This window comes from Lutra lutra, chromosome 13, assembly GCF_902655055.1.
Source record: "Lutra lutra chromosome 13, mLutLut1.2, whole genome shotgun sequence".
Classification (NCBI taxonomy): Eukaryota; Metazoa; Chordata; class Mammalia; order Carnivora; family Mustelidae; genus Lutra; species Lutra lutra.
Window position 1 is genome coordinate 9,575,243 of NC_062290.1, and position 13,768 is coordinate 9,589,010.

The window sequence follows — 13,768 nt, forward strand, 5'->3', positions numbered from 1 at the left end:
CTAAAGAGTTTGCCTGGGACAAAAAAATACCACAGGTTATATGTCATAAAATGAGTGATTATTGGAATTGAAAAATACTCTCCTCATTCAGCTAACACTTCTTGACTCCATTGTGTGGTAGGATGTGGGACACAAAGATAAACGAAGCTGATTCCCTGCTGGCTAATTCAACGTCATGCTCAATGCAAGGTTTCTTCCTGTGCCCCACATGAAGGCCTCCACATGCATTCAACTCAAGGCAGACCAGTCCATTCATGGACAACTCAGACTGCAAGATGGTCTCCCTTTTATTGAGCTGTATTTCACTTCTCGGGACATACTCTTAGCTCTGCTTACTTCTTCTGGAGACTCCCAGTGGACCTGAATTAAGGAATGCATTAATATGAAGACACAAATCAAGTGCTTTTTCCTTAAGACATCTCTTCTCCAGGTCATCATCCCCAGTGTCCTTACTGTCTGTAGTTAGACACGATGTCAAGGTCTTTTGCCATCCTCATCCTTGGTTCCACTCCTTCTATGGAACCGAGTCCATCGATGTCCCTTTTAAAAATATAATGCCCAAGGGTGCCTGGGTGGCTCAGTCAGTTGAGTGTCTGACTTTGGCTCAGGTCATGATTTCGGGTTCCTGGGATGGAGCCCTGCAGTGTGCTCCATGCTTAGTGGGGAGTCTCTCTTTCCCACTCCCTCTGCCCTTCTCCCCCCTGCTCATGATCTCTCAAAAAAAAGTTTTTTTTTTTAAATACGTAATGCCCAGACCCGGACATAAATTCCCAGATGTGATGTGACCAAGGGCAGTAGAGGAGTGGAGAGGAATAGTAGTTAGCATTCCCCTTGATCTGGAGAGTCTATTAATGGAATCCAACTTTGCATTAGTAATTCCTTACAGCCATGACTCATTCTTGGTTCCTTTTGAGCTCTGTGATCCCCTACGACTCCCAAATCATTTTCACATAAACTGATGTCAAGTCAAATCTCCCTCAACATATAGTTTCATAATTGGATGACAGTTGTTTTCAAAAGTCAGATATAAGATTTTCCATTTGATGTACAGTCCCAGTATAAGTCCAATTCTGCTATCAACATAGGGGTCCGACTTCCCAACTTAAATGTTTTCTACATATTGATAATATACCTTTTATGTTTTCATTTGCTAACCAGGATCCAAAACAAGAAGACCCATGGGTCATAAGACTAAAAGCTTTCCTCAAAATTGGCATTGATCTGTTGCTCAATGCTTTTTGAAAGTAGCTATTCAGTTACAAATCCGTCTGACAGCACTGTTTTCCATCCACAATTCCCTACCATGAAAGATTTTGTTAAATGCCTTGCTAAAATGAGATACATTTGGTTTACGGCATTCCTTTGATACCTCTCTAGCAACCCTGTCAAAAAAAGGAAATGCTATTAGCTCAGCTTGACAACTTCCCAACATCTCAGGTACCTTCCTATGATAACTTTTTAAGATGATGCGCCATGAAAACAATGTGGTGACGGCTGATGGGAGGAGAAATCCTCTGGGTCATGCTACTTACCAATATCAAATGATGTTCTCGTTGGTGAAATGAAACTTTGGTGCTTGCCAGCGTGTTATACATACTGCTCTAGGTCTCATCTGGGGTAAATTAAGTCATTTCTCCTGTTTTCCTTTTTGTTCTTAAAAAAATACATATAGTTTTTAGTCTAGTTGCACATATGAAGTAATCACACCATTCCCCATCCCTTAGTTGGTATCTTCAGCAGTGACTTTGGAGGGAGAATAACTCACCTGATCGGCGAGTTTGGGACTGGGAGAGGAGTATGGGTAGCTCTGCCTATTCCTCTGCCCTTACTTTTAAGAGCCAACTTGTGTGCAGGGAATAGAATCAGTCTATCACGCTCTGCATGCAGGAGAAGTGTGGGGACCACTGCTGACTATTTCCAGGCAGATAAAGCTACTTAATCCTGGAGCTTAATAGTAGAGATCCATCCCAGAGATCAATTCGGGAAGTCTCCTTGCAAGTCCTTCTTACTGTAATCATAATCAGCAATAAAGGTAGCTAAGGTATATTCTAATCTCCAAATGCCAACTCTTTTGTCTTATTTCTTGATCAAATTCCAGGCAAATAATAGAGGTGCTAGTTTTTAGGCTCTTCAAATATCCATAAGGAAATATTTGGATAGGGAGTCCCCAGCCAAGGATGCCTGTTAGAGGGGTCCCATATCAGGGCAGAAACTGTTCCGTTCTAGCAACCCCGCTCTACTGTCACTCATTGGAAGCAGCCAAGGAAAGTGTGACCTTGGCCTGAACACTGCAGTAGACTGAAAGGCCTGACAGCTGGGGCTGTCAGTCAATTATGCCTAGTCGACTCTCTTTCTCATTTTTTATCCCAATGGTTCTCATAACTCCATGGGCCGTGTGTGTATGTGTGTGTGTGTCTGTGTGTCTGTGTGACTGTGTCTGTTATTTCATGAAGTTAGGACAGATATCCAAATATTTCTACATAGAGATACAGCCAGTCTTACAGGTAACATTTTTATACATATAAATATATATATATATATATAAAATATAGTATTATATATATATTACATATATATAATTATATGTAATTATAATTATATATGTATATATAATTTATATCTAATGTACATATAATACATATTATATAATATATACATTACATATGATATATATTACATTTACATTAAAAAGTCTTAAAAACAGATTAGACCACATCAAGTCATATTGTATACTGGGGAAAAAATTTTTCCAAATCTCTGTCCACATACACAGAGATGAAATTAAACTCCTTATATGGCCACTTGCCAATCTTACAAAGAATTTTTATGTATGAGGAACAAAAGAGTTAAACGTGAATGTGCTCTGTAACTTAGCAGGCACTAAATGCATGCTAATTAGTATTATGAATATTTACTACCACACCAAATGCCAATCTATTTCCAGCAATCTCTATCTCTAGATGTGTTTATAGATATAATAAGTTAAAAACCAAAATAACTAAGGGTCGTAAAGTATGAAAAAAGCTTGGTACAATCATTAAAATAAATACAAGTGGGCCAAATTTTATTATTTCAGGATCCAGCCATCAAAAGAATTATTGGCCTTACAAACTGGATCCTAGAAGGAAGTAAGCCTGAATTCACAGACCTAGAATAGGAATTTTTAAAAGTTTACCAAAAAGTAAATAAAATCAGGTAGGCCAGTAAGAATTCTAGTCCCAAAGGCAAACCCAGCCTTGATACTAAGCAATGCCATTATTCTACATGGAATTGTGGCTTCGTTTTTCTTCTTTATCTTGACCATCGGCCACTTCTTTGGTCTTTAGCACCCCTGAGACTTGGGAGAAGGAATTCCAGGAAGTTTCTTAATGCAAGTTAATACAAGTCCTTCATTTCACAATTGGAATTAAGGTTTTAAATGCAGACGATGTGATAACACATGCACTTAAAGCACATCAGAAAGGGCACATCTGACATTGGAGGCTTTGGGTGGAGTTGTGTTGCCTTGGGAAGGAGAGAGGTGGTCCACACACTGGGGGGTGGGGACAGGGTTGGGGTGGGAGGGATGTGTACTTGAAAAAAATGGAGTTCCTGAAGATGGGAAGACGACGAAATCAGGAAATGAGGACTGAGGGAAGAGATATTCGCACCCACGCTCACAGCAGCCCTATTCACAAGAGTCAAAAGATGGAAGCAACCCAAGCGTCCACGGATAGATGAATGGACAGACACAGTGTGGAGTATACACACAATGGCATATTAGTCAACCTTAAAAAAGAAGGAAACTCTGACGTATGCTATAATATAAATGAACCATGAAGTGAGATAAGCCCATCACAAAAGGAAAATATACAGAATGATCCCACTTAATAGGAGGTACCTAGTATGGTCAAATTCGTAGAGACACAAAGTAGAATAATGGTTTTCAGAGCCAGGGTTGGGGGTGGGGGCGGGCGGTGGGAGAGTTATTGTGTAACTCAGAGTTACAGTTCAGAGTTTCAGTTTTGCAAGATAAAGGGTTCTGGAGATGGATGGGGTGATGATTGCACAATAGGGTGAATATATTTGGTATCCATGGACTGTACCCTTAAAAATGGTTACAATGAAAAAAAAATGGTTACAATGGTAAATTTTAGGTGATGTGTGTTTTGCTGCAATCAAAAAAATACTTTGTAACTGAAGTAAAAGATCTTCTAGTTTTAAAAAAAGGAGAAAGGGAAGTAATTTGTCTCTGTCAGGACTATGCCTAGGTCCTACTTCTTTCTGCCACCAAAGGGTTAAGAAAGGACTTTTTGGTTTTTTTAAGAATAGTTTTAGCTTCATGGCAAAATTAAGAGAAAGGTACAGGGATTTCCCATATTCCCCCCCAACACAGGCAGTGTCCCCCACTAACAGTCTCCCTCCAGTGCAGTGCAGGAGTCACAACTGATGAACTAGCACTGACGCTTCCTAATCACCAAAGTCCACGTTCCCACGTGATTCCCTCTTAATGTTGTACAGTCTGCGGGTTTGGAGGGCATTGTTTTTTCAATGAGTCACTTATATTAAATTATTGAAGATAACTCCATTGCGTTAGAACTCAAAATCCATAGAAGAGTAGATTAAACGTGCCTTGAAATAACCAAAATGTATATATTTGCTGCTCAAAGTGTGGGCTACAGACCAGCAACCCCAGTATCCCGTGGCAGGGGGTTTAGAGAAGCAGGATCTCAGGCCCTTCCCCAGACCTACAGAAAACAGAATCTGTATTTCTCAAGATCCCCAGGTGATTCGCTGGTCCATTCAAGTTTGGGAAGCAGTGTTGGAAACTATGCATGACTACAAACAGAGCAAAGAATCGTAATGTTTGACTGGTTGAGATGGAAGGAAAATATGTCATTAAAACTGCATTACTTTATTGTAAGTTAAATGGAGGAGAAGGTCCATGTTTTACTCTTCTTTACCTTCTTAAAAATAATGAAAGCCAAATCCATTTATTGCCTTGAACATAGAAAATTGAACCACAAGTTTGATTTGATGTCGATGACAGTGCTCTTGGAAGGTTCTATAGAATCAAACAGTAGCTTTGATCAAAGTGAAATGATGGTAGGACGTAACAGGCCAAGCACAAATCTTTCACTGAGTGGCTGACGGTAGGTTTGATCCCAAGAACTCATCATTAGAGCAGAACTAATGCACGATATAATAATAATATTATTACTTTAAGTACTGACCCTTATAAATGTTCAAGAACAATAAAATTCTGACCGCTGGTGGGGTAACTGGGTGGCTCAGTGGTTTAAGCATCTGACTTTTGGTTTGGGCTCAGGTCACAATCTTAAGCTCCTGAGACAGGGCCTTGTGTGGAGGCCCTCCTGGAGCCCCATGTCATCTCTACATAGGGCTCCATGCTTGGTGGAGAGTCTGCTTCTCTCCCTCTGCCCCTCCCCAGCTCACACGCTGGCTCCCTTTCTCTCTCTCTAATAAAAATAAATAATCTTTAAAAAAAAATTCTGGTCACTGGTAACGTGATAAAAACCACTTATATCCACAGCCAATGGGATTCACTTAATGAGACTAAAATGATACAGGACAGAAAAGATGTCCCAAAATGTACACTGAACACAAAGAGGGGGAAAATTTGACCAATGTTAGTATTCAAATTATTTAAAATAGAGTAAAAAAAGAGAGGAAACCCATGTTTGGATTAAGAAGGACTTCTCGTTGGGATTTATTTTTCCCTGTTGGGATTTTTTTTCCTGTGAGTTTATTCTGATGTGTTTTCCCCATTACCTCGGCAGTAGTAAGGTTGAATGTTAAGTTTACACTTCACTCCAGACACAAAAAACAAATTCCTGATAGGAAGACAAAAATCAACAACTCTATCGATAAAACAAAGATGACTGGAGGAGCGGGAAGGGTGGCTGAAGTCAGATTCTGTCCCAGACACCCCAGCATTCATGACTGGAAAACATATTTCCACTTAATGATGATAATCTCCGTCATTGTGAGCTCTGTCCTCTTTCATTTTCTTTCCCTCTGGCAAACTGCCATTTGCTCTGGCTTTTGCAATAGTAAGAATAAGTAAATTTGACTCAATCAAACCAAATATTATTTTACAAGAACAAACTGGAAATCAATCTAAGCCTTGGCTTGTTGTTTTTGAAATCGATTCTAATTTTAAGCAAGAATTCAGAGAACCCCTGGAGATTTACATGAGCTCATCAGTAGCAAAATCACTTTTAAGTAATTTTAAACGTTTTCCAGAACAAGAAAGAAACTCTTTAAACTGCCAAAACTCTTGGCACATTCCACATGCCCAACGAGTGTTCTTGCTCCCCAAGTGACAGGAGAACTGGAAATAACAACTCACTCCATTGCAAAACCAACGGTGGGGTGTCTGGCTCTGGATTTTCGGGGGGTGAAATGACTGTGGCATCCTAAAACTTCATTTGGAGTCCGCAGATGAGGTCTTCAGAGATAAGTTTAATACTCTCATAAATGACTTACTCTCATTTTATCAATCATAGAGAGCAATAGTTATTAACATTTTATTGAGCAAAACTATAAGGTAATAATAAACTCAAAAATGGAGGGGTGGGAAGTCACCCTCATGCTGTGAAGACTGTCTGCCGGCTTCGGCCACTGTCAGCTGAAGCGATATGAACGTGATTTGTTTAAAGCTACGCCGAAAGCCTTTGGCACTGGGGACAATGTGGGAGCGTCAAGCTGGACACGGAAGAGTCATGACCGTGTCCCCCTTTCAGTGCCTGCTGTCTCCAGTCCTTAGGAAACAGTGAAATAACAGAGTTGAGACGGGTTCAATCATACAGTCTGATGACAAGTGAATCTGCTCTGGGAGCGCTAGCCACCTAGATGGCCTAGAAAGTTCGATCTGGAAAGGAAGCTTGAGGACCCAGATACACATCCCGTCAGGAAAGGAAACTGGGATGCCAAGAGCTAAAAGACATCCATCCCAAGAACTCAGATCACCATATAAACAAGATCTTAAACTTGATCTTCCTGCAAATTAATTCCACTTTGTCCCATCACGCAAAACTATGATTCTAGAAACAGGCAAAGCTGTTCTATGCTCTCCTTAAAGCTATTTTTTGCCTCAGTTTTGAGTAGCTATATTTAGACAGCCTCTAAAATGCAAAACTAAGGCACTATAAGCTATCTCCTGTGGCCTCCAGGGACCACTGGGAGCATTTGGAACTACGCAGAATCACAGAAAAACAAGGAACATGTTTCATGGACACTAGTTTTTCCTGTAGACAGAGACGACTAGGTACTTCTGCAAATACTGGGTCTTTGAGAAGACAGTGTCAACTTTATTGCTTTTTGAAATGCGGTGTAAAGCACGGAACTTTACAGTTTGCACATAAGCAATTTCCATCTTTAGGTTTAAATATATTTATGGGAAAAAAAGTACATGCATATGAATAGATATCATTTTTTAAATCATCACCATTTACATTAGAAATTTCTTTAGACAAACATCTTAGCTTTTTTTCTTAAAAAAAAATAGCAACTGGTAAGAACCCTCTGAGACGGCAGAAAATCCAGCTTTCCCTGTAAGCAGCCTTTCACTGAGAGACGTGAGTGATGGCAGATGAAGGCCTCTTAAGAATAGACTCAACAGAAAATGACAGTGGCTCATTCACAGACAGTTTTGTTCCGACTTGTTTGGCTGCGAAAAGGTCTTTGGCGTATCTGTCTATTGTAAATGTGTACTTCTGCTTCTCCTTGACTAGACATTCCCTGTGCTTCTTAGGGACCTCTTCAAAGGCCTCTTTGACAAATGGTGTTTGCAACTCAGGACCTGATTTGTCATTAAGAGTTTGCTGGAATAATGAGTGGAATGGATTATGTTTAAGTGGTGGAGGGTGCCTGGCGCTTTCTTTGCTGATCTTGGTTAAGACGTCCCCTTGAGCTGCCAGGGAGTCCGTGTCAACAATGGGAGAGAAATTCCGTCTGGGTGGGGAGAATGCAGACCTCTCGGGGACGGCCTGGTGACCCTGAAGGTCACTTCTCGAGGTCTGGACCTCCGCAGGGTGAGGCAGCAGCAGCGAGCCTTCTAGCTTGGGGGGCGACAAGTCGTGTTCTGCCACAAATCCGTCCTGGACCCGCACTCCCTTCAAGTCCCAGCCGGTGCCGGGCTTCAGGGCTTGAACAGAGGTGGTGGTGTTTAGCAAGCACTGCTGATAGAGAAGAGTGTCGCTGATGGGGCCACACTTGGGCCAAACTAAAAATCTCGAGGACAAGGGATACTGCCTGTAAGTTGTGGCCACACTGACGTTGGAAGAGATGAGTTCCATATTCCCAGACCCTGAATACTGCATGGTGAGATCAAGGCAGGTGGGCAGGAAATTGCAGAAGTCTTTGTTCGCCGTCTCCACAGGGGTGGGGCTATAGGCGCTTCGGTAGGAGCTGTACTCGGGTCCGTGCCCCAGGCGGCTGGGCAGAAACAAGGCAGTAGCTTGGGATGCTTCCAGCATCTCCCTCTCTTTATATTCTCTCTCCAGCATAATGTTCTCCAACTCTTTATCGGCAAAGGCCCGCCTTTTCCGCATCCGGTCACTAACCGGGGGAGGGAGGGGTAAGCCCCCTCCCACATAAGTCTCAGCTGGAATGGGGCGGTAGCCTAAAATGAGCAAGCATTGCACAGGGAAAGAGATTAACATCTAGGGAAGACAAATCTGGGAGCTGAGAAGGCAACAGAAACACCGCAAGTCGGCAGAACCAGAAAAATTTACAGTTCCAAAACACTCGTCTTTTACACAGAAAGCAAAAGTGTAGGCTCAGTTTAAAATAGGTCTCTCCGGGGAGCAGGGGAGCGATCCTGTAACTTTCTTTATTGTTCTGTCATTACGGGTGTGTTTGTTTACCTGTCCAGGCACATGTCACTGGCTGAAACTGTCATGCACTTCCCAGACTCCTACATGTTAAGAGACAAGTCTGCCCATCATCTTGCTCAATCAGTGCTTTCTTACTATCCGTGTCATCTTTCTCCATGGTAAAAAAAAAAAAAAAAAAAAAAAAAAAAAAAAAAAAAAAAAAAAATCTCTATCCCTAAAGCTGACAGCACGGCTATTTTCTAAAGATGGTTCATTACATACACATGGTTACAGGTGTAGAATAGTCCAAGGAGAGCTAGGGGAAAAGAGAAAGTTACAGCAGATTAGTGGGGAGAAAAAGAGAAAGGACTTAAGGAAACAGAGAAACACAGAAAATTAAAAAGAGCTGTTAACTGGTCAGACTCTACAGTGATTTCAGCAGGCCCCTCCCAGAGCCTGGAGGTAGAAAAAAGCAAACAAAAGTAAAGGCAGAGAGGAGAGCTGCAGCTACGTTGAAAATTACTGAACTAAAACATTCTTCCCAAGTTCTGATCACACTGGCCCGATCCCAGAATGGCTGAACAAGCCATCATTAGGATAAAAAGTCAGTGCACATTTTATGAACAAGGACGAAGTATTAAAAACAACAAAACAACAATGAAGATTGACGTGACATAAGTAGAATTCCCGGTAGCATAAAATCCTTTGAGTATTTCACTAACCCCCAGGACTGGCTGCTCTCAAATTTGTTTGAAGTCTCCATTGTGATGTCTCTGTTTACACAGTGACAAACCCATCGTCCTCATTTGCAAATAAAATAAAATTTGAATATTAATGTTCCCATCTCTACGGTAGGTTTTGCCAGGAAGTTATTTACTTGAATTTACTATTCCATTTAGCCCTCCCACTCCTTGAGCTGCTTTGGCACCATTTCAAGTTATCCCTGTGGTCCCTATGGCTAAAAATCTGTTTACCCAGTTTGCAACCAAATTCATTTTTAATGCATGAGAAACCATTCTAAGGTCTGAAGTATATAGTACAGAGTAAGACACGAACAAACTTTAAAACCTGCGTAGAACCAACTCCGTTCAGAAGCCACATAAGGGGAAAAAAAAAACAGAATTCAAATATCTACTTAAAAAAAAAAAGTCTGCTTTTCAACCCGAATCTTATGAAGAGACAGTGATAAGAACAAATATAAACTTTCCTTTATTTAAATGGTGAAAGGTAGTCAATATATTATCAGATCAATAAATAAATTCTATTCCCAGAAAATCAGCAATAATCTAAGAAGAATTAATGTATCCCCAGGCTTTAGACATGGTAGAGAGAAAGAATTCACGCTGTTCAAATTCAGCTTCAATCTCCACTTTCCTCGTTAGATTCAAAACCTCTTCCCAATTCTACAAACTTGACTGTCAGAAATGGCCAACTGAGGTGCACAATAACCACAGTTACATAGCTTCTCTGGGGAGGAATACAGTACGATGAAAAACAGTGGCGTTAGAGGGTGGGTCAGCCCGACTAGAGGTGTTTACCCGCGTGGCTAGCTGCTGACCTCCTCACTTGACTGACTCTAGCTCCAACGACAACCAAAGAAATTTTTTAAATTGACGTCCTTCCTCACCCCATTATCAGGTGACAGTGGATCTTTGCACACCCCTCATGCTAGGGCAAATTCCAGACACACTCCATGTTCACCCCTTAACTATTAAGCAAACAACAACTACTAAGCAGACAGCAGAATTATCGGTGAAGAAAACCTCAGGAGGGATGTGAGATCCATTTTCCCACATCCTGATTTCCTCCCCAGAGCAAAACTTCCTAATAAAAAGCACCGTCCCCTCAGACTGCTCCTTCACAGGTTAATAAAAACGCCATATGTGTGAATAATGGGAATCCCTCAGAACTTGGTTTAAAAGGCTAAAGAATAATTCTGCATTGCTTTACCTTCTAAAATGCTTTTGGCCAGCAAACTGGGCGCCCTGACTTGCCTCTGATACACGGCTTTGCGCTCGAAATTATTCTGCTTCCCGGAAAGCCCCTTCTTGTCCTGTAAACACAAGAAACATAATCAACACTGGCCTCAAAGAAGTTGTGGGACGGGAGGGACTAGGAAGTGGCATCAGCAACCCTCCTCGTCTAAATGTACTTACTTTTCCATCCCGTGTCAAAAATGACTCTCAACTAATTTACACCAGCACCCCTTAATTCCAGGACAACGAGCTGGAAGCTCTGTCTGAGGCCACCAACTTCAACTGATGGGGGGTGGGGCAGATTTTCCCTGGGTCCACTTTGGCTAGAGTCACCCCAGATTCATCCCACAGCCAGAAATTAGGGGACATCCCACAGGAAGGCAAAACCCACAGTGGAGACAGGAGCCAGGCCCTGAAGGAGAGCAGTGGGGTACAGCTGCGTTCCAGGCACCCAGAAATAGGGTCAAAGGTGCCCATGGCCTGCCACTGAGCAGTGAGGCGGAGCTGGTCCCTCCTCGCAGTAGGGCAGGTGCAATGGGGAGCAGGGGGTTGAAGGACAGATATGAGGGTACCGGTCTCGCAAACCCGAGCCTGGCTAAAAACACTGAAAGACTGGGACACCTGGGGCATCCAGCGCACACTGGGGGGGGGGGGGGGGGGGGCTTGGGAACCTTTCCGGTAGGGTCACTGTCCTCTGTGTGTATGGTGATCCATTCCCCAGGCCCCTCTCGCCAAAAAGTAAACGCAAAACTCTGGGAGAGGGGACCCCGCGCGCAGCCTCCCTAACTCTGAGCTCTCCGCGCGCAGGAACACAAGGAAACCAGAAACCCGACGTTCAAGAAGAGCCTCCCTCTTAAAGAAAACCCTGGCACGGTGCGAGGCAGCAGGGTTCTTTCCTGCGGGCACCTCACTCCCCTTGCCAGTGTGGTCTCCTCTGTAAAATGGGCAGCTCGTGTGCCTCTCTTAAAGGGCCCGTGACAGCGGCAGCGCTGAGCGCACAGCCCGCTGCGTGGCTGTCCTCCCGAGACCAGCACTGAAACACGGGGACGGACGACAGAACCGGGGCACTGCGGCTACCACCGTCCTCCTCCCCCCGGCACCACCAAAATAAGCTTTAACATTTAAAAGATTTAAAAAAAAAAAAAAAAAAAAAAAAAAAAAAAAAGGCTTTCCCACAAAGTCCGGAGCCACTTTCTAGGTCTCTCCGCCTGCTTTTAATACAAAACTTTTCCGGGCAAGTTCCCTCAGCGATGCCCGCGGCCGCCTCTCCACCCCGCCGGACTCCGCGGGCCGCGGGGAGCAGAGACGCGTCCTCCCCGGCCTTCCCGGGAAGCGCCAGGCGCCGCGGCCCCGGGGACGTCCCTCCCCGCGCCCGACCCCCACGGCGGGCGGCCCGGCTCCCCGGCGAGGCGCGACCCCGGGCCCGGCGGGCACGCACCTCAGTGGCCTGCTGCCTCCGGAGCGCCACCTGGGCGGCCATGACGCGCTGGCGCTCCACCACCAGCAGGCAGTTGGCGCACTGGCAGTCGCGCCAGCGGCAGAAGCGCTTGTGGCCCTTGAGGCAGGACACCACGCCGTGGTTGCGGCAGCGCGCGCACTTGGGCGTGCGGCTGAGCTTGCGCGGCTCCGCGCCGCCGCCCCGCGTTCGCGCCGCGCTCCGGGGGCCCGGCCGGCGCGGGCGAGGCCTGCGGCGCGGGGCTTGGCCCCGGCGGTGGTGCCCGCGGCTGCTCCGGCCCGCCCGGCCCCCCCGGGGACGCGCTCGCGTCCAGGCCGTCGCCCTCGTCCTCCGCGTCGTCGTCGTCCTCGTCGTCTTCGTCGTCCTCGCCGTCCCCGTCGGCCGACGGCGGGCTGGGCCCGGGCGGCGTGGGCGGCGGCGGCCCGCGGCCGTCCTCCTCCAGCTCCAGGCTCTCCACGTCGATCTCCCAGTCTCCCGCCGCAGGGCCCGCCGCCGGCCGCTCGGCCATGGCGCACTGCGCTCCGCTCCGGCCTACGCTCAGCCTCCTCCTGCGCTCTGCGGAGACACGGAAAGACCGCAAGAGGCACCGACCGCCGTCAGGCACGGACCCTCGGCCTCGGGCCCCACGCTCCTGGTCCGCCAACCTTGGCCCCTTGAGGACCCCTGTTCTCTACACGTCCCTCAGTTCCACACCACAGCGCCTTTCTTGTATCTTCAGGGCCCCAGAAATCCCCAACCCAACAAGGTTATCTATTGATTCTAAGTGCTCTATGAGCACCTGACCTTTAACCACAGACTCTCTGGCTTTACACCCCCTCTCGGGACAAGTCCCTAGGAAACGCGTTGATCACACACACCGAAGTATTGTGTCCAACTAGGCCGGCCTAGTCCGCTCGTCAGGCTTCCCCACGTCCAACTACTATGGCCATGATGAACAGGACCACGTCCATGGGAGAGCCCTCTTCCTTTAGATCACAGGGGCCCTTCAGACGCAGCGAAGTACCATCCTACACCTTTCAAATGCCTCTCAAAAACAGGGACCCCATTTTGAGCTTGGAAAGGTCCTTTCATGTCCCCCACCCCCAGCAAATAACCCAAAGCCCAAATTGTTCTTCTGTCAGATCCCCATAAGGACACGGGGCATGCAGCTGCGATGCTCCTCCAGTATCATAGCGTTGAGCCGCGCAGGGCTGAGCTGCAAGGTCTCCATATCGACATCAGGCACGGTTGCACGTACAGCAAGACATGCACGTAAAGTAGAAAAGATAAGAAAAGGTGATATTTGCCCTCCCTGACACCCCAGCAACATCACGGCACTCACCAAGACTCTGAGGCCCGGGCCAGCAGCCGAGGCAAAAGTTATCCAGCCTTGGGACCTGGCTCTTGGGCTGCTGGCAGTGCTTGCAAACAGAAATCGGGGTCGCCACACCCTGCCACGAAATCGGGGGCTGACAGCTGGAGGCCTGGAGCCCAGTGGATGGGGAGCAGGGGAGAAGGGTGGAGAAGATGAATCAAGT

The 13,768-nt window shown here is 45.7% G+C and overlaps 1 protein-coding gene across 1 annotated transcript; it reads right to left on the minus strand.

Annotated features, from left to right (window-relative positions):
* Window positions 1–7,285: 7,285 nt before the first annotated feature.
* DMRT2 (doublesex and mab-3 related transcription factor 2) lies at window positions 7,286–13,566 on the minus strand. The gene is given in 4 exon segments (XM_047700809.1): window positions 7,286–8,626; window positions 10,770–10,872; window positions 12,234–12,434; window positions 12,436–13,566. Coding segments are annotated over 4 exon segments (1,686 nt in total). The 5' UTR covers window positions 12,760–13,566; the 3' UTR covers window positions 7,286–7,568.
* Window positions 13,567–13,768: the final 202 nt, after the last annotated feature.